Source organism: Centrocercus urophasianus, unplaced genomic scaffold (assembly GCF_019232065.1).
Source record: "Centrocercus urophasianus isolate 14NV4802_14NV808 unplaced genomic scaffold, USGS_Curo_1.0 seq_10, whole genome shotgun sequence".
NCBI lineage: Eukaryota > Metazoa > Chordata > Aves > Galliformes > Phasianidae > Centrocercus > Centrocercus urophasianus.
In genome coordinates, this window is record NW_024884142.1 from 18,004,540 (window position 1) to 18,029,032 (window position 24,493).

Sequence of the window (24,493 nt, forward strand, 5' to 3'; positions counted from 1 at the left end):
CTCCCCGCCCTCCCCACCGCCCGCCCTCCGGCATTTATCTTTAATGCACCCCGAGAAGTTAGGCGCGAAGTTGCGCGGCGCCCCGGGGGCCGCCGGCCCCTCACCCCCTCCCGCCCTTCCGCCGCGTTACACGGGGATGGGCGGCGACGCGGCTGCCGCAGTCCCGGGCCCTCCGCGCTGCGCCGCCGGGCCGCTGCCCGCCTCCTCACCTCGGCTCCGCGAGCGGCCCGAGAAGACGGATTTGATGGGGTGCCTGCCCTTCTGCAGCCTGCGGTGCCAGCAGCAGAAGAATAGAATGGTGGCGATGGTGCCCAGCAGCAGCAGGAGCAAGAAGAGGGCGCACTGGATGCTGTAGGGTCTCAGCAGGACCAGGAACGCCGCCGCGATCATGGCTCAGCTGTGCGGCTGCCGCCGTGCGAGCGCAACGGTGAGGGGAGCCGGGCAGCCTCTCCCCCCGGCAGCGGGGCGGGCATCGCTGCCGGCCCTGCGCTGCTGGAGCCGGCGGGAGGCGGGGGTGGAGGAGGGAGGAGGAGGAGGAGGAGGAGGAGCAGGCGGCTCGGGGATGTGACTCAGCAGCGGCAGCGGTTGCGGTGGGGTTTCCCTCCGCGCGGCTCTGAGGAGCGGGCGCGGCGCGCTGGGCGCCCGCGGGCACCGGCGGGTGGGGCGTGCCCCGCATGGCAGCCGGGGGAGGAGGAGGGGAAGAGGAGGAGGAGGAAGAGCCCCGCGGGGGGTGCGCGGCCGCCGGTGACATCACGCGCGGAGCCGCTGCAGAAGGAGGCGGAAAATGGCTGCTGCCAGGTACCCCTGGGCGGGAGCGGGAGGGAACGGGCCAGGTGCCGGCGGGTGCGGGAGGCGAAACGGCGAGAAGGGCGGGAGGGGAGGTGAGCGCCTGGTTCCGAGCCGCGGTTTGTGCCGCAGCACTCTACGCCCAGGGCGAGCGGGACCGACCGGGCGGCTGTGTGCGCCTTCGCGGGGCGCTGAGGGAACGCCGTTTTATACCGCGTTGCTGCACTCAAAGACGATTCCCGTGCTGAACGTGTATCCGTCGTGGGTGTAAGCACCAGAGAAAGGATTCTTGCCCAGAGAGGTTGTGGAGTCTCCTTCTCTGGAGATGTTCAAGACCCGTCTGGACACCTACCTGCGCGACCTGGTGTAGGGAACCTGCTTTGGCAGGGTGTTGGACTGGATGATCTCTGGAGGTCCCTTCCAACCCCTACGATTCTGTGATTCTGTGATTTTGGAACTTTATAGGATAAAGGAATGGATCTCCGTGTGGGTGTCGGAGTGATGCTGAGGTGTCACCGTGAAAGCGTGCAGCCACATCCAGCCTGCAGAAGGTAGAGCAGGAAGGAGAGGCAAGAGGGAAGCAGGCTGTGGTGGCTGAAATCAGAAGGGAAAATGTGATCGTTATTGTGCAAAATGCCCTTTATCGCTGAGCAAAAGGCGTTGTTACTCCTTAATGTCAGGGAAAACCGCTTTCAGTGGGAAATTCTTGACGCCTGCTGTGGCAGCCGGTAGAAGTAATATCTTGACCGTTAGGTCTACGCTATTTTTCCTCAGGAATTTTACATCGTTTCATAGCATACAGCAGTTTCTCTCCACAAAACACACTCTGCCGCCTGGCTTCTTAACGCTGGCGGTTGCAATCCGGCAGCCTTTGATGTAAAGCTTCCCTTCACTCGCTTGGAGCTGACAAACGGCGCGGGGCTGTGTTGTGTCACGTGACGGCACGCCGAAATCCCCCAGTACCGCAGTACGCTGCAGCACGGCTTTAATGCGGATTACCTGGAGATGGCCGTACCGCCCCGTGTCACCCGGCTGCAGCGCGAGGTGAAGCGCTGTGACGTCCCCAGCCTTGCTGCAGTACCTTGCAGGAACTTCTCAGCACCTGATTTATATTGTTTTATGATGCGATATTCTGGGAAGCACAGCACAGAGGTGACTGCCCAGTAAGTTGCAGAGAACTCACGCTTGACCACTGACAAATCTGTAATGCTAGGCTGCTGCTTAAAGTTTGCAGCTTTTCCTGTCTAAGCCCTAGAGCACATTCATGTCCTGAAGATAACATTTTGCCGAGAAGCTATGATAAATTACATGGCAGCAGCTTAATTTTTTTCACATTCAGGATAGAATTCTGACTGGTACAAGAAATGCTGATGCATGGTTTGTTCAAAGAGCCACTGCTCCAGGCTTTGGAGCTTACATTCTCATGCACGCCACACTGCTGCTATGGCTTTCTTTATGCTTATTACTAATGTCACTGTGTTAAATACTGTGGGATTGCAGTGCATGGTTAAAATGTTGTTTTCCTAGTGAAGTTTGATGTAGTAGCGAATGAAGTTTGAAGTTTGGGTTTTGGTATTAAAAATAAGCAAGCAATAAGTGGCTAGATTATTCCAAATAGTAATTAAGACAAATTGTAGTAATTCTTTGAGATATAGTGTTTTTTAATATGAACTTCTTTTCAGAATGTTTTTCAGGGAATATTTCATAAATCTTAAGAATGACAAGCAGAGAAGAGAAAAGGAATGAGGAGAGAAGGTTAAAGGAAGCCGTTGGCTCCCACCTGAGATTTGACCTCAGAAGGAGAATCCTGGAGGTGAACAGGAGGTGACTCAGACAAGAAGTGAAAGAAGGTAACCAATTTTTAAGGCTGACTGTGGAAAGAGCAGATCAGAACAGAGATCTGAGTTGTTGAGAGGCTGAGGCAAATCTGATGAGGTCTTACAAATCTGGAACATAGACCCTGCAGTAAGTACAGGGTTCTGCTATTTCAAGATATGCACGATTCGGCTGTACTTTCGCAGTGATATGAGGTGGTGGGAGGCAGCATCCTGTGATGCTTGTTTCAATAGGACCCACAGAGCAACCGAGCAGCCGCAAAGTCACAGCCATAGCTGAAGTTTGCAGAAGGAGGCTTGGAAGCAACCTTTTGCTTCAGCAATGCTGAGGGAGGAAGCAGTGAGATGTGCGTGGGCAAGAGGGAGGGGAGGGGAAGGGAAGGTTCTGCTTCACAGGCTCCACTGAAAAGAAGTGACTTGCAATTATTTGCAGTGAAAAGGGACAGCATAGTACAGGATAATGTTTCTTAGGTTGCAGTCATTCGAGGCAGCTGCTTACCTATTTTTAAAAGCTGTGGGAAGCACGAGAGCAGCAAGCTGTACATTCGAGTTCTCCAGTTTAATGGAAGAATTGAGCAGGGAATGTGATGCAACAACAGCCCTCTTCCTGTCGGGAAACAAGTCAGTGTTGACCTAAAATATTTTTCCACTCTGTATCTCACAGAATCCTGTTCTGACTTAGCAGTCTTGCCTAGCAGGGCTGAAGACAGGGATCCTTTCTTCCCTCCTATATGCCCGCATATCCTATATGCAGAATTGCAACGCAGTCTGCTGAGTAGAGCATAGGTTCAGCAGCTCTTAAAAAGAAACTAAGAATCATACCTGAGTACAAGGGGTTAGACTATAAGGAGAAAACAAATTGGGAAAAAAAAAAACCAGTTGAAAATATCATAGCATTTCAGGTGGGGAAACCACATGAACAAAGATCTGCTGACCTCCTGCAGTGTGAGTTGTGGCATTCAAGGGGACTCAGCAGTCTGAGAAGGCATCACTGCTCCTACTGCTTCGGGCCTTGTGGATTTCATTTGGCAATTGCAAGGCTCTCTGTATCAACAAGCTGAAAGAAGAAAGTCACATGGTAGATCTGGTGATGCAGACATAAGAATAGGAGATGACATATGATAATATTTCAGAAGAGTAAATTTTTAGCTGAGAAAATAAGTGAAAGCATAAGATCATTTCCTTTTTCTCTTCTGTCCTCTTCAAGAACTGTGTTTCTACTAATTAATTATAATTAAGTGAAGTATTCTGCTTAAATAACAACTGGTTAGAAGGATTCTCTAATCATGTAATACTTCCTAACAAAATATGTAGTAATTTTCTAATCAAGTAGGAACCCAGAAGCAACATAAGTAAATATGGAAAATATCATACTGTGTGTATTAACAACTTCATTCAAATGCATAATTGACCTTTTCCCCTCAGAATTGTTCCTCAGGGGTCACACACTGACTTCAGTTTGCTCTCTAGCAATTTAAGTATGATGTATGAGTGTATGTTGCGAGGATTTCTGGTAGAGGATTAAACCTTCTAAAATACATTCTTCAGCTGAAAGAATATCAATCTTTATCTTGATAAAAGCATCAGGTTTCAACAATTTGTTATGTGAAATGATGTGTTCTAAATTCAGCAAAGCTATTGGAAGTCTTCATTCTGCTGAACTGATTAAATTTTTTGCTCCATACAGGGCTTTGTATGTTCGGTCAGCATATTACTGCTATTTAATTCTAGCACTATCCTTGAAATTGAAGCACATATTATTATTTCGAATCATTTGAAAAGAGAAGCTGAAGTGTAAAGGTTACACGATCCACTCAGGACAAAGTGGTTTAATTTAAGTGCTGCAGAATAGTCCCCGGACATGACTGGGAAATTTTGCAGTCAGGTGATGGTGGAAAACCAAGTTCCTGCCTCCTTAATATATGCAGAGGTAATTGTCCTCGTTGTGTGAGCTGATGAACCTTCAGAACTTGCTGTTTTATCTTTCTGTTTATTGGACTGGATGTAATCACATGGCATAGGAGCCATGCAGCTGTCGACTCGCAGCATAGAGCATTGCTGGGAAAATGCTGGCAGGAATTCTGTGGGCAAAGATGGACTTTGCCGATAGATGGCTGATTTTGAGCCTAGATAGAAATGTCTGTAAAGCTCCTACAGCTTTTTTTTTTTTTTTTTCCTATTAAAGCACTGGTATGCCCTTATGTCCTTGGTTAAAATTTGTTCCCTGTTCATTTTTGGCAGTGTCTAATGTAGCAGTTGTCAATTTGAATATGGTATTGCATCCCAGAGGGAATTGCTCTGTATTAGTATTATGTTGCTTAAGGATTGCTTCAGACCAGTACTGGTCTGTCAGCTATTCTATTAATTTATAAAAGTAAGTTGAACTGTGAATGCATTTAATTTTACAGGAGAAGAAAAAATGGGTATAATAAGGTTTAAGCTTTTTTTGTTCTCTCAGGGGAATACCTTTCTGTAAATTCTCCTAAGTGCATACAGAACTTCTCTTGGTTGCATTAATATTCCCTGAAGTAATTGGACAACATATATGTCTCCTGTTCTAGCTCATGACCTTTAATAGCAGTAAGGATTTGTTTAATTTTTCTTTTTCACTGGATAGCATCGAGTTCATTCCTCCCCAATGATCCACAGTGAAACCAGAGCAATGGAGAAAGATCTTTGGAGTAAAAGAGTGTCATCTAGGCATGACTTCTAGTCTATTATCACTCTCCTATGGCAGCCAATGAAGACATATGAGTAGAGATAGTTAAAATGCCACTGGATTAGTACATGCTGACCAGAGATCAAGTATGGAATTTCTAGCCGCTGTTTCACTTCTACGCTCTTGTAGTTGAATAGATAGTGTTTCTCTTAGTAATGCTTTGGGGCAGCACAGTTTATCAGAATATATGATAGATTATGCTACCAAAAAGACTAAGATGCCTCCTCTTACAAACTCTCACACCAGTTTGCTAGTGAGTTTGAACACTGCATTAGTTGCATATGGAAAGTACTTCTGATACTTTTTCAGCCTTTTATTTCAGCCTTTCTTTCTCCAGAGTGTGTTAAGGAAATAGTGTATGGCTGTTACACACAGCGAGTGCCCAGATTTTGCACCTCAGCACGGATTTGCATCTGATCAAACTTTCCCTGACTGAATAACTTCAGTAACTGAAGCTTAGAGAGTAATTCTCTGATTTTTTACATTTAGTGCCACTTGAGATGCCTGGAATTAGCAACCATCCTTACGCGCATGGTAGAGGGGCTTGGCCTTATGTACAGTGCTTCTAAGAAAGGGTAGTTGGAAGCTGGCATAACAATGTTGGAACCTAAGATAGCTCCATGCATTTATTTTTAGGCAACTTTATTGGGCTTTTGAGCATTTGAAATAAGCTGAATTTCTCTCCCCTTGGCTTTGGTTAATTCAGTAGGGGCTTGGCTCTTTTGAGTGATGGAGGTGCTCCAGGCTGAGGCATTGCACAGGTAGTTGTGATTAGAGACCCATGGAAGACCTGCACTTCTGAAGTAGTAGCTGAAGACCAAGCACACCACCACAGAGCGCTGGCACTGGTCACCTACATTTGGGCAGCCAAACTGATCCCTAGTTCTCCCTTCAGTGATTACAATGATAACTTAGATGCTTAGTACACCAGTGACACCTCAATCATAATCTAGAACTAAATCTCATCCTTAAAGCCTAAAAATAATGCCAAATTGCTATCTTTAAATCTACTTAAGTGAACACTATTTTTCACTATTAGCTGAGTAAGTTATTAGAACAAAAGTTAGGTACTCCAAGAGGTATTAAATATATCTGCTTGATGAATTCATTATTCTTTCTTTAACTGTCACTCAGTATTGCACAACAGAGGTATGCAATTTGATGCAGAAATTAGACCATCTCCAATAACTTTCTTCAAACTTGTAATTTAAGCCGCAGTCCTGCAAAGGTCTTTGCCATATTTGTGTATTGATGTTATTTTATAGAACTTCCATAAAATAGGTTTTAGGTTGCTAAAACTGTCAGCACGAAGGATGCTGCACACAGTAACTGTGTGGATTCCAAATGCTATGGTGACTTTGAAGTCAGTGAGACGCTCTGTGTAAATAAGGCTAGGTGATGTTGCTTAACTATGAATAGCATCGCTTCTTGGAAAGTATCTGTGATCACAGATTATTGTAAGGCTAGTTGTGCCAGGGTAATAATCTACAGCCAGGAGGTGAGCTGCTATAGTAAGAACCACATTGTTTTATCTCTCCTGTCAGTGGAAGACAAATGTATGGTATAGAACAAGACTCTACTATATATCTGTACTTTTAAGTCATGCTTTCCCATAAAATGACTAAGATATTACACAGAAAATATTTAGAACAATAACAATGCTTCAGTATTCTAACACTGTCTAATTCCATTGAAATCATAAGTCAATCTTCCTTTGGTTTTAGGGTAGTAAGATTAGAAGCTGCAGAAGGTCATATAATGTATTTAAATAGGGTTATATTTTCCATCATAAATTTGTTACAGAGAACCAGGAATTCTGCTACTTTAGTGCAGGCCAGAAGTTTCATGTCAACAGTGTGCTTAATGTCCTGACAATTTCAGTGTAAAATGCTTTCATCAAAATAACTCCGACCAAGTCTGATGCTGCTGTTTGTCATGCTGAAGTGATCTAAATAGTGAGATAAGTGAATTGCTAGTCCAGTAAATGTTTGGGAGTTTGTTTGTTTGTTTTCATGGTTGGGTGGTTTTGAATTTTGGAGATTTTGTTGTTATTGTTTTGGGGTTTTTTTGTTCCTCTTTTTTCTCCTCCCCCTGAAAAACTGGGATTAACAATGGCTGAATGTAGAGGGTAAACCATATAAAATGCTAGCACTTTATTAGGAGACTGTGCTTACACAATTGCAGTACAGTTTCTTGTTTTGCTGAAATTGGTGGCAAAGCTCTATTTTAAGCCACAGTAGAATCAGACCCATCGAGTAGGCCTACAATCTCATGTTGTAAATGTGTCATACTTTACACTGCGTTACTGAAAGGAAAGAGAAATAATGATCTCAGCATGCCATCTGCCAACTCAATCTGAATGGAACAGAGTATGTCAGTCAAAGGGTGAGATATGTCTTTAAATGACTTCTGTGGGGATTTTTGTTGTTGTTCTGTCTTTTGGGGTTGCTTAGTAACAGTATTCTGTGTGCAAATTTGTAGCATCTGTGCAGAATGCAAGATGTTAACACGTTTGTTAAAATTAAGTCCAGTTAACATTTCCTCTGCAGAGCTTTACAATTAAATGGCTTCTTCTGTAATTTTTTTCCCTCTACAAATCACTTTATTTTAGAAAAAGATGTGTCTTTGGACAGCGTCACATCCTAAGTTAACATTTCAGTACTTCTCAAATAAGTAGCCAGTGTTTTCAAATGGGGAAGACAGCAGAATTAAGCAACTTGAACACAAGCGGCTTTGAGAAGCTGTGTAATTCTGTCCCTGTGGTCAGGAGCTGCACTCTGGGAAATGTCTGTGAACAGTTACATGTCTTCCAATCAAACCACTGAATAAAGCACTTACAGTCCAAAATCGTACTCAATGACTTGCAGAACTGTGTAGGAAAGATTTAAAACAGAGAACCAATCAGATGCACTTTAGCAGACTTCATCCTTTTAGCTTCATATAGCATGAGGTCAACTGGAATCTATCCCTCAGCTTCAAATTAATATAGAGTGGGTTGGAGCATGCCAACTTCTATAAAGACACAGCTTAGCCCCATATGGTCACTGAATGATAGTCAGTGGAGAGAAACAGGCTCTCACAGACAGTAGGTCATCTGCTCTCTGAGATGCATATTTTAGGGTGAGATGAATCACCTCTCTTTCTGCAGAGGTGGGGAGAGCCAGGGTGACCAGACAACCTCTCATTTTTAAGAAAGTAAAATCAATCTTGCTCCACATTACTTTATTTCTATTTTTTGTGGTGATACAGTGTATTTCACCTTTGGTCTGTTTTGGCAAAGATAATGTTTTACAGAGAGGCATCTGCAGTCCTCAGACAAGTGAGAGGGCAGTTGAGAAAATGCTGCTGGACTTCTCTTCCAGTAAGTGAAATATTTTTCTGTTCCTTTTCTTCATTAGGGACATTTTGTTCTACCTTTCCATTCTCTTTAATCACAGGCTGGAGATGATGCCAGCAGACAGTTAGATATCCCCAGGGTCTCTGAGTTGTCGTAATAAATTCTGTGAAAATATATACTTTGATTAATGTGTACTGAGGGAGCCGAGGCCAACCTTCAATAACAGAAAAATGCTAACACTAACTATTGCACTCTGTTCCTTTTATTTGGCAATATAATAGTTCTGTCATTTTGTATGTAATGTAGGCAGCTAAGCTGATGCCTGGAGGAGCTGCAGCAAAGGAGAGGCACCTGGCCAGCCTCTGCTGTTCCCTTGAACTGCCCTCCTGCTTTAGCATCCTCAAAGCAGCAGAAGTAGCAGGACTGAGTGCAATTCTTCATAAAGCTGCCAAGGAGCTTTCTGATTCCTTGCAAGCGCTAAGGGAATGGATATGTCTCATTTCTGCTCCCATGACTCTGTGAAATCTATTCCTAATTTCTCTCTGAATCCAATGTAGCTTATATTTTAACTTGGCAGCTGTTAAGATGCGTAGTGAAATCAGTTTCTCTGTTTACTAGTACACCCTCCCACCATAGGCAAGAATCTTGACAGCTCGAAAAAGCTTTATAGATGTTTTAGACAAATTACTGAGCTCTGAGCCCTGCAATGTTCATGGTGAAAATTCTCCCTAGCTTTGACGAGCAGATTGGATTTGTCAGCACTTCCTGTTTGTCCTGCCATCTTGTCTTGGGGCTCTTTTCATGGATCCAGGTGTATGAGACCCATGCATATCTCTTTCTTCTCCTTCAACTTGGATAGGTTGTTTGGTGAGGGATTATACATGCCACATACCACAGCTGCCCCAAGCAACATCTGTGGGCTCTGAACATCCAGAAATCCACATAACAATTGATTTTACTGAGCTTCAGAACTCTGGGCAATCATCACTGATCTTTCAGGATTTGAATCACGTGTGCGTTCAGAGCTTACCTGGAACTGGCAGGTCACCCCTCACTAGCTCAGACCACAAACATCAGAAAGTATTTGTCTCAGTGCAAAGTAAGGGACATGGCACAGCTACATTCTGCTAGAGGATGGCAGGAAAACACAAAAAAGCACAAGTTGGTTAATCAGCTGTTAGTCTTAGCACATTGACAGCTCTGACTTTGCTGCAAGTCTCTTGACATGATATGGGCTTTTAGGGGAGTAATGGAGGAACTCACAACTGCCAGAGGCCAAACAACAGAAAGGAGTAAAAGTGTTGGCTGAATCTGCCATGTGGTTCTGGAAGTTAACAGCTTCATGCTGAAGATGAAAAAATATTGATGTTGCATGTATGGTTTGTTTTAAATCTAATACACTGTTTGAACCAACGTCCCATTTATTTTTGAATCTTACCTATTGAAGTCAGTGCTGAAACTTTTCTTCCTTTGGCTTCTTCCTTGTCTGGGTGTTTATTCATTTGAATGATTCCTTTCTGTGTGGTGAGGATCCACCCAGTGTGGATATGTGACAGAATTGGGCCTCTGGTGATTTATGCTGGGCATAGGCTGTCTCCTCTCCAGAATTTACATGGGATAGATTTTTCTTTATACAAAATTAATGTGAGTTCTTGCAAACACAGTCTCCTTTCTTTAGCAGTTCAGTAGTTAACAATCCTTCTGCTGTCACCCTAAACACATTCTGCAGAAAAGCGTGTTTTAATATTCTTTTTAATGACAATTTCTTATGCAGTTTACCTCTTTTTATCAGTTAACATGCTGACAAGTGCACAGTTGTCTTACACAAATTAACAAGTTCACTCTGCATGAAAAGCCAGCTCTTTGCAGGCACAGCACAGACATCGTGAATAGGGGTGAGCTGGGCTTCTGCAGATAAATGGACGTTGCTTTTTCCAGCACTGCAGACAGATTTTCTCACTTTGACATAACAGCCCCACTTAATTCTCTCCTAGCTCTGAGTTCCCTTTTTGACAGCATCTGTGTGAGGCACTGTATTTTCTTCTGACTGATCGAGGCCAAATAAATCACAAATCCCACTGTCACTTCTGGGAATTCTTGAGTTTGCAGCTCTATGAACTGACAGGCCAAATCATATGTTTGTTGGAAAGAAGGCCAAGGTTTGACAAAATCAGTTTATCTGTTTCAAGAGTTTTAAAATGGAAGATATCTTCTCTGAGTATAGTATGAGCTGTTTACATTTTCAATAGAACTTAACAACTCTTTGAAAGGAGCAGGACAAGGGGAAATGGTTTTGAGTTGAAGGAGGGGGGATTTAGGTTGGATGTCAGGGGAAAGCTCTTTACTATGAGAGTGGTGAGGTGCTGGAACAGGCTGCCCAGAGAGGTTGTGGATGCCCCGTCCCTGGAGGTGTTCAAGGCCAGATTGGATGGGGCCCTGGGCAGCCTGGTCCAGTATTGAATGGGGAGGTTGGTGGCCCTGCATGTGGCAGGGGGTTGGAGATTCATGATGCTTGAGTTCCCTTCCAACCCAGCCCATTCTGTGTTTCTGTGATTCTGTAATAATGTATATATTACATTATTCACTTTTATGTGAGGTGTATCAACTTAATTAGAAAACCAGAACACCAAGTATTACTTATTTCCTTCTCCTAGTCTAGAGCATTAGTGCTTTAAAAAGTGTTAAAATTAGCCCTTAGCTTTAACAGTATTGTTTTACATAGGCAGAGGGTTTATCTGTGAATTTGGGTCTGCGTTCCCATTGTTGCTGTTACACTTCAGTCAGCAGAGCTGACTTCCAGCCCTCAGCTTATAGTTTCTTCATTACATGAAGTTTTCCACTGTCAGAATGTGTCATACTTCGTCCAGTCAGTTGTCTTGAGTTGTTCTGGGCTATTTCTTATAGGATTGCAATTGTCAATGGTAGTGCTACAAGATGACTAATACTGTCCTGCAAGTCACGCATCCCTTTTACAGCACATGGAACCAGTGCTTTCCTTCATTCTAGAGAAGGTTTGGTCATAGCTGTATCTTTTGGTCTGAGGAGCCTGGATGGTCACTGACACTGAAAACTTTTATTAAGGTAAATGTGGTAATAGACGTGGTGAGGAGGAGATCAGTTAGGTATGATGGCAACGTGAAAGCAGTGGTTCTATAAGTAAAAGCTGTTTACTGCAAATATTTTTTGAGATAATTTTCTTTCTGATTTTGATGTAATGAGCAGACCATCTCCATCTTTCAGGGAAGATAAAACATGCTGCTTGGCTAGTTTTCACTTCTTTATCCAAAATATTTTCATAGAACAGACTTATCACAATTCAGAAATAAGAACTTATTGAGGGGAAGGGTTTTAAAGTATTCTTGTAACATTCCTATGGCGTGATGCAATAAGTTATTTTTCCTATGACACCCTACAGGCTGTCTGTATGACAAGAAAACCATTAAAAATGAAAAAATTCACACTGTTTGATTTTATAAATGACAACTCACTGCAAATTGGAGAGACTTCCTGGATTCAGAATCTTCCCAGTGATGACAGTGAACTAGAAGGATTTCTGAAACCAAATGAACATGTGCTGGTAAACTGGCCTGTGGCAGAAAGAAAGACAGAAAAGCATCTAGTGAAAGTTGTATACATGAGTGGTGAGTGCAGATGCAGAGCATTTGTCTGATAATAGATTTTAATCTAATTGTGAAGTTTTGCTACATAACTTTCTGTGCTTTGGTCTGTTTTTCAATTTGCTTCAGATGATCCCCAAGAGCTGGTGGAAATGATGCAAAAGATACTACAGGAGGATGAAATTACGAAAATACAGGTCCTTGGAAAAGGCAAGAGGAAGAGGATAGAAATGATATTCTCAGAAAGCGAAGACAGTGATCTGGGTAAAGAACAGGTGAGTTTCTGCCTTTTATGTGCTGGAAATTGGTATGCTCATAATGTAATGAAACAGACCAAAAATATTGATTCTTCACAGCATAATACAATGAATATGGATAGTAAAGGCAATCTTCATGTGATATCCCAGCAAAATAAGCTGCTGGAGCAGTTAGGCCCAAAGATTTTTCTCTTCTACTGTTATGAGAGGGAAGTATTATTCAAGACTTCAGGGCCTACAGGAAAGCAGGGGAGGGACTTTTTACAAGGGCAGGTAATGATATGACAAGAGCTAATGGCTTTAGATTGAAAGAGGGAAGATTTAGCTACATCTATGGAAGACATTCTTTATCAGAGAGCAGTGAGGCACTGGCACAGGCTGCCCGGAGAAGCTGTGGATGTCCCACCCCTGGAGGTGTTCAAGGCTGGGTTGGATGGGGTGTGGATAACCTGGTCTAGTGGAACCTGTACCTGCCCAGGTAAGGAGTTGGAACTGGATGATCTGTAAGTTTCCTTCCAACCAAAAGCCTTCTGTGATTTTGTGATTCTGTTTACTCCAATAGGACAGAGGTCTGACTACAGCAGAAGTAGAGACTGGGTTTGCTGAGCTTTGCTTGTGCTGAAATGTGCAGTGACGTAATGTGGGGAAAATATATATTACTGACTTTTTATTAAGATTTATTTTTCATAAATACTGCTAATGTTATGTGCAGAGTGAATAAAAGTTCAAGATATGCCATGAAATTACTGTGAAAGTCTCTGTATGACTGCAAAGATGTTATTATGCTCTTGTTCATAGCAGAAGATGGTGAAGCATATAAAAAGAAAAAAAGCATTTCAGGCATCAGCTTCTGCCAGCATCCTGAGTCAACTTGAAACATCTTTAATTAACAAACAGGTAAACATCTCATTTTCAGCAATTTTAACCAAAAGCAAACTGAGATGTTTTAGTAAAGATAACAGTTCTGAAAGATACCGTCACAGAAAATTGGTGAATGGGGAACAGAGAATAATACCTAGCAGTTATGTTTTATTTTAACCTTTCATTTTGAATATTAATAGCAATGGTAATATTTATATTCTGTGAGAAGTATTATTATAATGCACCAAGACTGCTTATACATTCTGTGTATGAAGAGAATATTTTAATTTATATTTGAAATTAGGTTTAATGTTTTATGTTGTTGCTATTATGTTGTTTTATGTATGTAGATAGCACTAAGTTTTGGGGTTTTTTAAAATTTATTTATTGTTTTGTGTTTGTTTTGGTGTTTTTTTTCAGAGAGAACCATATTCAGGAAGCAACTTTCTATGCAGTGAAAGCAGCAGTGATGATGAAGAGCCTTTATTTCAATTATCCAAGGTGGAACTGTGTGCCAAAATAAAAAGTCTCAAGAGGAAGCTGACAGACACCATGAGAGAAAACTGCCGCCTGAGGCAGTCCCTGGTGATGCTTCAAGGTACAATCAGGGGAACTGTGTGATGAAAAGGGAAACCTGGAGGTCATGAAAAGCTTGATTTATAGGAGACTGTCTGAAGGGAAATTGTGGATGCTCGAGCACTTGATGTGATCAAGGTCTACTGTCAGCACCAAAGTCTTTAATACATAGGAACATTTAATTCCAGCAGCACTGGATTTGAAAAACAAAAAAAACCTGTCTTCTGTGGAGGCCATGAGATCATAATTAGAAATGGAAAAACGTAACTCCTGTTGGTTGTTTTGAAGAAATCTGTCTGTATGCCATATATAACCATCAGCTTAGCTTAAATACTCCACTGACCAATACAACATACACTGATTTTTAAGCTTTTTGAGCTTAAGAGTTTTTCTTGATCAACTGAGATTTTCTTTGTTCTGGAATGATTTAATTTCTAATTATTTTAGAAATTCCTCATTACTGAGAATCTGAACTCATTTTGGTACAAAATTTTAGTCCTTTTCCAAAATATTTTTACATCTATTTTTTTTTTAATCATGGTCATTTCTGAAGTCCCTCTTACTTCTTCTTGTCCCCTACTCTGGAGCAGCCGAAACAGGATCTGACATTTCAATACATTAGTGGAGGAATAAGGTTGAAAGACTTGCTGCTCCCCTTGTCAGCTTCCTTACAGCATCCTTAGACTGCCTAATGTTTCTTTCATACAATTTTGCAAGCACTTACCAGTTTCTTTGACCATCTAACTCTATTGCTTGTTATTCACCTTGACACGAATCATTCATCTCCACCTTTCTGAATGTTATTTTTAAACTTTTCGTTAGTCTGACAACTTTCCTTACACATTTAGGCTCGTTTCTCTTGCATCCTGTGCAATTCTATCAATCTTTTACGCTGTTTTCTAATAATTTAGTGATTTTTTTACCCCTTGCATCCTTTTTATTCTGCTGAACTGATTATTGATGACTAAATAAAACTTTGTATGTGAAAGTAAATATTGTTCAGAGAAAGAACATGCAAAATGTATCTTCTATAAACTAAAAAAAAAAAAAGAAAAGAAACAAGAAAAAAGACTATGGAGTTGTGAAACTGCTTTGAAACAAGCCAAAAAAAAAAGAAACCCAGAAAAGAAATAGCAAGGTTAGTGCCCCAATGGGCATGAACTAATGATTCTTCTCAGCGGTGCAGAGAGCTGGTCTACATGTTCCAAAAGCAGAGGCCAGATCTTCCTGGATGGGGACAGCAGAACAAATGAAAGTGTTTGAGAGAATAGAAACAGAGTGTGCTAAAGCATCATTGCTGACCACTTGGCCTCTTTTTGCAGTATGACAGGAATCTAACCACAAAAATACATATGCTTATGTAATGAGTCTGAAAGCTTTAATTATCGTTTTATCCATCACTTTTGATTTAATTTCAGTGTTGCCACAGGCAGTCACTCATTTTGAGGAACTGGTAGGGATGGCTGAAGCATTGCTCAAAGGGGGAGTGACAACGTCTACATCCAGTCTTCATTCCCATGCTGTTTGGAAAGCATCTAACAACTCTTTAGCAGATGTGTATGCAGCTATGCATAGTAACTCCAGCTCACCAATATCTTTGAATGTGGAAGATGAGGAGCAACCAACTGAAAAACAGGTAGAAGGCGATTTCAAGCATAAAAAAATGAATCTCAATACCCTACAAACTTTATTGTTGCAGTATAATGAAATTAAGCGTCAGTAAACGTCATTTTATCATCATGTTCCTTTTGTACTGCTGGTTCTTTACATGAAAAACACTGGACTTAGTTCAGCATGCTGGTACGCTCTCAAACTGATGTCAGAGGCTTTCTGTGTCTGTAACTAAGGGCAGAATGTTGATGCATGAATTAAATACTGAGATCCAGAGATAACTTCCTGCCTAAAGTTTTGGATTCCAAAGAGGAACAGAAGTGTTTCAGAGATAGTCTTAAGAACAATGCCAGCAATTTGTCAGAAGTGTTAATAAGTAAATAGAGACTTTTATGTTACTACTTTTGTTCCAGACAGTTAAGTAGAAATACAGATATATAAATATAGTTACTGGATAAGGCTGTTCATCAGTTCTCCCTGATGGTAATAAAGCATAGCTGAGAGCTCTGAGCCTCAGAGGCTGTAAAGAATAAAGACTCGAGAAAGAATAGTTAGTGGGGTACCAAAAAACAGTGAAATCTGTTAAGAATTATCAAGGTATCATGCTTCAGTTATATACTGCAAGATACAAAATCTGATCTCTGAAAAGATGTAGATTTTCTAAGCAACCTAGACTTGCCTTGATAGAAGTGATTCAAAATTGCACATTAGAGATTTCAAATATTTTCTGTACATCTGTGGTGTGCAGAAATGACTCTCAAAGCCTGGGACCAGATGTCACAGTTCTTAGGGCATGTCTACTCAGAGGCAGAAATATTAGTTGGGCATAGTGCCATGCTCCCAAAGCTGTACAGATTGCATGCCAGAACTGGATCACATCCAGGCTGCATGGAGTGCAAACAGAAGGATTTAGATATGTCTGAAAATGTCCTGTCTCCACCAGTGAGTAATAAGGGCTGCTTGATGAACTGCTTGCTATTATGTATAGGGATCTTTGGTCTGGCACATGCTTGCTTCTGAAAAAAGCATCTATACTTGTGTACAGCTCCAGACACTGAATGGTGTGCAAGTTTAAAAATCAACCTCAATCGCAGTTTGTGGAGGAATTACTTTTGAAACCGTGGTAAAAGAAAAAAAGTACACTTTCAAAAAATAAAAAAGACAATACTGTATATAATTTGAAGTGAACTGCAACAGTTATGTCAATGACCAATTTTGTTTTCCAGTTCAAGATTGAGAAGTGGCAGATTGCACTTTGTAACAAGAGCAAACCTCAAAAGTTTATAAACGACTTGATGCAAGCACTTTATACGCATGAGTACATGGCTACACACAGCCTGACAGGTGCAAAGTCATCCTCTTCAAAGGATAAAGCAGCGAAACCAGCTATGAATCAGAATGAAGTTCAGGAAATCATAGGTGATAACTTGTTAACGTTACTCAATATGGCACTGATTTGACAGAGGGCTGTCTCTGACGGAGGGGCACTAATACTAAACAGCTGTTCTACTCAGGTTATGTGTTGTTTTACATTTCCTTCTCTGTCTCCATGTTTTTGGTTTTTGTTTAGTCCATCTGTTAGGAACTCTGTCAGTGAAATGCTAAGTAGTTGTACTTCTGTTGTGTGGATTTTGTGTTGTGACTACTCAGGAACAGTGATATTATCACTTTTTAGATTTTAAATGGCTAATGTGCAATGGTTGAACTTGGACCGTGGCAATAGCAGGTAAAGAAAATGGAAGGCAAACAGAAGACACTCGGATCAAATTTAAAACAATGTCTGCTCAATTCTGAAGTTAGCGAACATTAAACATTTTGACATTTTTAAATACTGCTTGAGGCAAAATGAGATACTAAGTATGGGAGACAGGAACAGGGATCAAAGAAGCAAGCAAAGTTAGTTTTATGCTGTGATTCAAGGCAGAAAATGTTTGGTGAATAGGATAGACAACCAGTTCAGATGCAGCTAGCTGATTTAAAGAAAACAGTGTTTGGGGAGCACATGAAATTTGATTTTTACTGGATACACACCTGTAGCTTAATACTTTAACAACATAGTGCAAATTCCTGTACCAGAATCCCTCCATCATGGTAATTCCCTCAGACTATGCCAGTTCACTCAGTTCCCTTCCCAGTTTGTCTTCATTTCCTGTACCTTTGTCCAGTTTTGTTCAAGTTGGCTGGCAGTTTCAAAAGTTACCAATAGGATACTGATGATACAGTTGTGTAAGCCACTTTTCCTTGAAAATATACCCAGAAAAAGAGGCCTAAAAGTAGAACAGGGAAGTAAGGAGTGTATAAAATAGTGAAAATTTAGAGGAGGTAAGATGAGACAATTTCAGAGTGCAGCATAAGAAAAATGAGTAAGATTTACTGGGAAGATCTACTGGTAACTTTTCTAAAGGGAAAGAGCTGGGCAAAACTGAACAAGGAAGCAGGGAAGACAATCAGAACACTGAATACTGCATCCTGTACAGAATTCAGTGATGAGGGGGGCCTGAGAAGTCAAGTTTGTTAAGAGAAATGAGAACGTTCCTGAATTCAAAATTTTCAAAAGAAAAGTGTCAACATTAGGAGGAGGAGAAGAAAGAAAAGTATTTCTGGGAATTCTATGAAATGAAAGAGGAGGAAAAAAAATCAAGGGAAGTGAGGATGATGAAGGAACTTCATGAATTGCTGATGTTAAGTCCTGTTAGTGCTGCACTCAAAAAAGTTAGATGAAAAATAGAAGGGAAAATTGCGGGAAGGAGGCATTATCTGCAAATGCAAAATTAATGAACAAAACCTGTAAGATTCAAAGGAGTGAGAACTTGCATGGATAGGAATAGGTCTCTGATGAAAACAAAGCAGAGGAGAGAGAATGAGCACAATTATGCTGGAAGCTCTTGTTCCAAGCCAAGAACAAGCACAGAATTATGCAAGGCAGACAGAAAAGCAAAGTAGATGAAGTAGTGAATAAAGACAGAAAAGTAACTGCAGCTGAAGCTGAAGTACCTAGAAATTTCAAAGATGCAATAAGTGCATTTTAGACCATGGATCTGTGGCTTCCCTGTTTTGGTGGACTCATATATGCCATCTCTTTACTTATTTTGCAGGAATTACAAAACAGTTGTTTCCAAACACAGATGATGCTTTAATTAGGCGGATGATGGGACAAAAACTGAACAATTGCACCAAGAAGCCAATTTTAAGCAAAGATCTTAACTCAGGTGCTTTTCAGAAGCATGGTTTTTGGTAAGTCTTTTATATGTACTGTAGCCTGCAATGTGGAATTCCATGTACTGCCCTGTAATAACAAAAACTAAAAGCAATCTTAAATTTGTCATGAAGATACATGTTCACATATGCATTGCCAAATAGGTTAATATTTTTATAACCTTGATCAAAGAGTACATAATTCTAAAACAGTGCAGCATGGCATTACAGCACAGAAAGGTTGTTCATTCTACATACAGCATTCTGTCTACAGGAGAAGACAGAAGTAAATGCATGGCGTTACTTTGATCAATGTTTGTTTCAGATTTACCATTACCTGCCTTTCTGTTCATTTTCTGTGGACTCTTCATAGACCAGGCAATGCCATTTTCATGACAACTGTTGTGCCTTAATTAACCTACAAGTAAAGATAGAGAAAATAGTTACCTGTTTAGCACCTGCTGATAAAATTACTGTAGGAGAGCTGAACTAACATTTTTTTACCAACAGAAAAGTTTAAATTATCAAAGTAAGAAATTATTAACATCTTTCTTACTATAGGCATATTTAACCCTGTGAACAAGACTAATTGAAAATTGCTGAATTCATCCCTATTGTCAATCAGCTATTTGTAAAGTACAGTTTCCATATGAATGAAACATATGTATCACAACAGTTGGGGTTGAGAAGGACATCTGGAGTTTGTCTGTTCAAACCCCTGCTGTTCAAAGCAGGATTACTTAGACCATATTTCTCAGAGCTGTCTTCAGCTGGGCTTTGAATATACCCAAGGACAGTGCTCCCCATCTCTCCAGGCAACCTGTGCCAGTGCTCAGTTACCCCTCACAGTGGAAAAATGTTCGTAAGTTCAAGTTGTCTATAAGCCTTTGTAACATAAACCTTATTTGGTGAGAGTGTGCAGACACATCTGAAGCCCCTGTAGAGAAAAATATCCCGTATGTATTAGATTGTATGTATACATATACTATGCATACACCATCCCCCTCCCACCCTCCAGAAGAGTATAGATAGCTCTTCTGGGAATGATGGGAGGAACAATATAAGAGATTAGAATCAGTCAGACAGGGAGAACAGACTTGTTCTTAGACTTTCCATGTAAAACATTGTTTCTTTATGATTTAGTTATAGTGTGCATGTTTCAAATACATATTTACAACTATAATTTACTATGAAACAAAACTGAAGATATTTGACTATGATACAAACACCATTGTTTGAAAAGCAGCAGTGCTTTACTATTAAAATTCCTCTCTAAACCCCCTTCTTCATGGACCACCAGATGTCTATGAATTACTCTTTGAGAAATACTCAGATAATATATATTGAAAGAATGCACGCACACACATTTCCTCATCTGGAAACAGTAAACAAATGTACCAGCCTACCTAGAATACAGTTTACAGTGTTAATGTTTTTCTCCTACCCCTCATAAAACAAAGGTCCTCTGTATTTGTAACATATAGAGTGCCTTGATTCACTGTAGTGCTCTTCCTTCTCCTTGACCCAGAAGATAAAAATGACTGTATAGAAGGACAGGTTTAGTCTAATCTGAAAAAATTAAATGCTAAATACGTTACATTTGTATTTGTACGTTGTGAGTTCTCATGTCTTCCCATGCTGCACAGGCCCAGTATTCCTGGAGTCCTGGCAGGAGGGTCCTGTGCTAGCACAGATACAGTTCTGACTTGCTTTTTAATGCTGCCTGAAGACCTTCCAACTTAAACTTGATATCTTGAAATAAAAATGTGTTTGTCTATTGTTTGTTCATGCCAGTATCCACTGACATCAAGGCAAATACTGTCTGCGTAGTCTCTCTTGAATGGATGCATTTTAGAATTTGTTTGTAATGGTTTAATTTTACACCTGTTCAGAATTTCTTCACTCTAAAGGCATTTAAATACTGTGTAACCGATCATCTCCAGGGTAATGGTGGTGTTTCATTTAACTCAGGCAGCACACATTTTTTCTGTAGGAAAATCATGAAAATTTAAGTGCTCACAGTTTCAAAGTTCCGCTTTGATTCACTTCAAGAAAAAAATCCTACTGTGCAGGGCCTTAGTCACAACTTAAAGTTAATAACAAATTGGTTATAAACTATCAAACTGGTGATACTGCAGTTATGATCTCCTCATTCCCTGTTCACCTTTCTCCAGCGTACAGTTAGGAATTTGGATTAAGGTCTGAGACAGGCTGCTGTAGTCTCACATCCATTAGGCTGAGGTGAAATAATGAAAAAGGGAATGTGTGAGTGCAGAAAACTAGTTAACTAGCTAATAAACTCTGCTGCTTGGAAACTAGGAACAGTAGTAATTGCACATGTAATGTTAACATTGCACACTCAGTTATAAACTGTCTTGACAGTGGTTCAGCAGCTGCTCCTCAGGGCATCATCCCTTTGGCTGCTCCTCCCAGCACGCAAGACCAGCAGGATGATGATACAACAGCTGCTAATGCACAAATTCAGCAGAGCCACAGCCATCTGACTCCTCCACCTTTCAGCAGCCAAGGTGAGCAGGAGCGTTTCAAACCTACTTCTGAGGTGGAGTCTCATCTCTCCAGAAGCTCACAAGCGCCCTCTGCCAACCAGGGTTGTGGACAGGATCTCAGGAATTCCGACAAGGAATAACAATGTACTTCATGCCAGCTCAAGTTCCCGTTGGAGATGAAGGAATAATATAAAATTAAAATGAAATAATATTTATTGGGCCTAGCACCATTGTACAGAGATACTGCAAGCAGAGTAGAAGCTTGGGAGCAATTCCTCAAGTGAAAATCCCTCAGCTTAGGAAAAATGAAGGCATATTAATATATTTGGCTTTAAGATATTATTAAATAAATGCATGTTATACTGTAATTCAAAGATATATAAACTTGATCCAAAGAATACAGGAACTGCTCCCCTTAGTTAGAAAAACACCACGTCATTTAAAGTAACACCAACAGAATTTGTAAGAGGATCCTTAATGCTCTTGCTTTCACCTTAACAGCTGATGGAAAATTGCTTTACTGAGCAGAAAAAGCTATTACATGTTGATACAAAAGAGATACAGAAGTATGAAAGGAAATTTATATTTGAGGATGCTGTTAACTTAGAAGGAACAAAAAATCTCAGGGCAGTGAAACTATACTTCCTGAGATGTCTGCAAGAAAGAAACAGCTCATTTTTAACCTACAGAAGTTGGAAAGGCAATGAAAGAAACCTCATTCTTTCTTAGCTCAGGAAAGAATGCCCTAGGATAGCTTGGCTGGGTTGTGGAGGCCATGGCTTCCCTCATAGGCTTTTTGATGCTGATGCTTTGGTTTGGCAGCTCTCATTCTCTCTTCCCTGGCCTCTGGGTCCAGAAGATAAAGGTAACAGTTACCCCAGAAAATGGAAGTTTCCCAGCCAGAAAATCAAAGATAATCTCTGGAAAGCAGCTAGTAAAGGACAGAGCTGCCAGCTCTTCCTCTGTATGTCTAGATTTTTGGTACGCTGCTGTTCAATTAAAGAGTAGGTGGAGAGGTAGAGCTTGTTCCTCACGGGGTTGGCACCAGAAGTCCTCCATCAGCTGGGTAGTTCCTCTTGAGCTCTGACATCATTGTCCCAGGGGCAAAACTAGCAGTCATGCACCCTGTAATTGCCTGAGAAGGATGAGGAATGGTACTTTTTTTTTTCCTCTGTGGACTGATTCCAGTTCTGTAGTGTGGGAAAGAGAGAACACTTGGATTATAACTTTCACACTTGAGGGTATTTCTTTCAGAACAGAGAGTACTAACAGTTAAATCTATTTCATACTTGGCAAACATGCAATTAATGAATCAAGATGGAAAAAAAAAACAAAAACAAAACAAAAATAACATGACTAACTTCATCTGAGGACTTCTAGAACTAGAAACAGTAGAAGGGTGAATGCAAGGAAAAAATCAGAAGGTAAGGTTAGCAACTGAATACCTCTGAAGAGAAGTGCTGCAAACCTTCCTTTATCAGAACAATGCACTAATAAAATACACTGTAGAGAAGACTTCTGGATGGGATGGGGGATAACTAAAGTGATCTACTAGCCTCATTCAGCTCTCATGTCTACCAATTCCTTGTAAATAGGATTAAGATGAAAGCAAATAGGACAATGTGATGTAAATTCCACCTCACTGCCATGCATCAAATGTAACTGGAGGATGTTTGCTATTATATATATTTTGTATATGTATCTGTATATACAGCATACAAGAATGTATATAATTAATCATATTTTTGAAGCAGATTTCTATCAAATAAAATGAAACATTACTACATCTTAGTTCTTTTTTTAAAACCAAAGGTAAATAGGGAGGATGATGTGAAGAGTCCCTTCCTCTCTCTTCCCTGAAGTATATGACTGACGTTATCCTATGGCATAAAACAAGATAAACAGCTTCTACCCAAGTAACAGAAAAGCTGCACTTGGTACAAGATGATTGCAAAGGAAGAAAGTATGACTGGTCTTCCAAAATAGCATGGACAAACTCAGAAGACACAAAATTGAAGACTAAATAATTACAGCTTAGAAACTATAGAAGTAACAGGAGAGGAGAAAGCAGAATACTTGAAAGTTGAATACTGCTCCCAAATTTTGCAGTAAAATCAAAACTAATTGGCAGTGTGTGTATGTGTCATGTCACACAGTGTAAAATTCTGATATGCAGAGAGAGGACACATTATCTTCATTACTCAGCACCAGAGAAGGCTGACAGCCACTGCAGGAAAGCATAAAGCAATACGACTGCATAGCATTTAGAGAGACGACTGGAGATTCGGTACTGAAAATAAGCAACGCTAAGAACAGTCACTTGAACTATTTGCTTTTATTACTGCGTTTGAGATTGAATTTGAAGATTACAATAGAAAAGTGGACCACTGTAGGTTACAAATTGCTTATTAAGAGCACCTACCTCTTCTCTAAAGAGGGAAGATGCTACAATATGCAAAGAATTGAGTAAAAACCTCACTTTAAAAATACAGTAGAGAATAAGCAGTGTTCTCAGTGGTTTTCATACATGTCAAGTTCATATCCTCTCCTACTATGGTATATAGGTAGGATTCAGAAAAAATACGTCAATATTTTACAGATGAAGAGTAAATGGCACTATGCAGTGTTAATGCTGGAGGGAAATCAGTGATTAAAAAGACAGTGTTCCATTTTAAGGACCAAGGAAAGAAACATAGAAATTCAAATGTTTAAATGCTATGAAAGAAAGCGATGATTTTCAAAGCATATAATAAGTATGTGGTTGCCAGAGAATATTACTGAATCTCTGAGAAGGTCTGCTCAGGAACAGCTTCCACATCCTCTGTAATCCCAACTTTGTTTGGAGGTTTGGATGTGGGGATTTTAGCTCAGCAGCAGCAGACCAGGAGTAGCTGCACTTTCCTAGGTTTGTCTCATGCCACCTTGGGTAATCTACTAAAACCACCCAAACCACCCAAAAAAATCACCCAAACCAGGAAGCCTGTGCTTTCCCAATAATTACCTCAAATACTGAAGGTTTTGAATCAAAGTTTTGTTGGCATGCTGTAAAAGCTGACATTATTGCATGTATCAGTTCTAATACTATTCCTTTTTTCCTTAGTTCTTTGCATACCTAGAGGATGTTTGGATGGTCTGCAAAAGCAAGTACACTTCATTCACATGAGCTATTGCTGAAAAGTTCATATTCAAATG

At 40.6% G+C, this 24,493-nt stretch overlaps 2 protein-coding genes across 8 annotated transcripts in view; one reads left to right on the forward strand and one right to left on the reverse strand.

Annotated features, from left to right (window-relative positions):
• Window positions 1-402, reverse strand: part of DST (dystonin) — a 293,027-nt gene extending 292,625 nt beyond the window's left edge. The window contains 1 exon segment of the mRNA XM_042829656.1: window positions 210-402. Coding sequence (XP_042685590.1) covers window positions 210-390 — 181 coding nt within the window. The 5' untranslated portion in view covers window positions 391-402.
• On the forward strand, window positions 272-23,085 carry BEND6 (BEN domain containing 6). 7 transcript variants are annotated; one of them, XM_042829699.1, is made up of 11 exons: window positions 272-427; window positions 2,469-2,636; window positions 8,621-8,701; window positions 12,093-12,318; window positions 12,424-12,569; window positions 13,350-13,448; window positions 13,833-14,010; window positions 15,407-15,624; window positions 16,826-17,018; window positions 18,695-18,833; window positions 21,177-23,085. In XM_042829699.1, exons 3-11 carry the CDS (start codon window positions 8,624-8,626, stop codon window positions 21,439-21,441), a joined length of 1,542 nt encoding a protein of 513 aa, XP_042685633.1. In that variant the 5' UTR covers window positions 272-427; window positions 2,469-2,636; window positions 8,621-8,623; the 3' UTR covers window positions 21,442-23,085. The 7 variants fall into 7 exon arrangements, with proteins under 7 accessions (XP_042685633.1, XP_042685615.1, XP_042685609.1 ...); XM_042829681.1 differs by lacking the exon at window positions 272-427 and adding an exon at window positions 710-798 and having other exon boundaries at window positions 8,590-8,701; XM_042829675.1 differs by lacking the exon at window positions 272-427 and adding an exon at window positions 710-798.
• The last annotated feature ends 1,408 nt before the right edge of the window (window positions 23,086-24,493 follow it).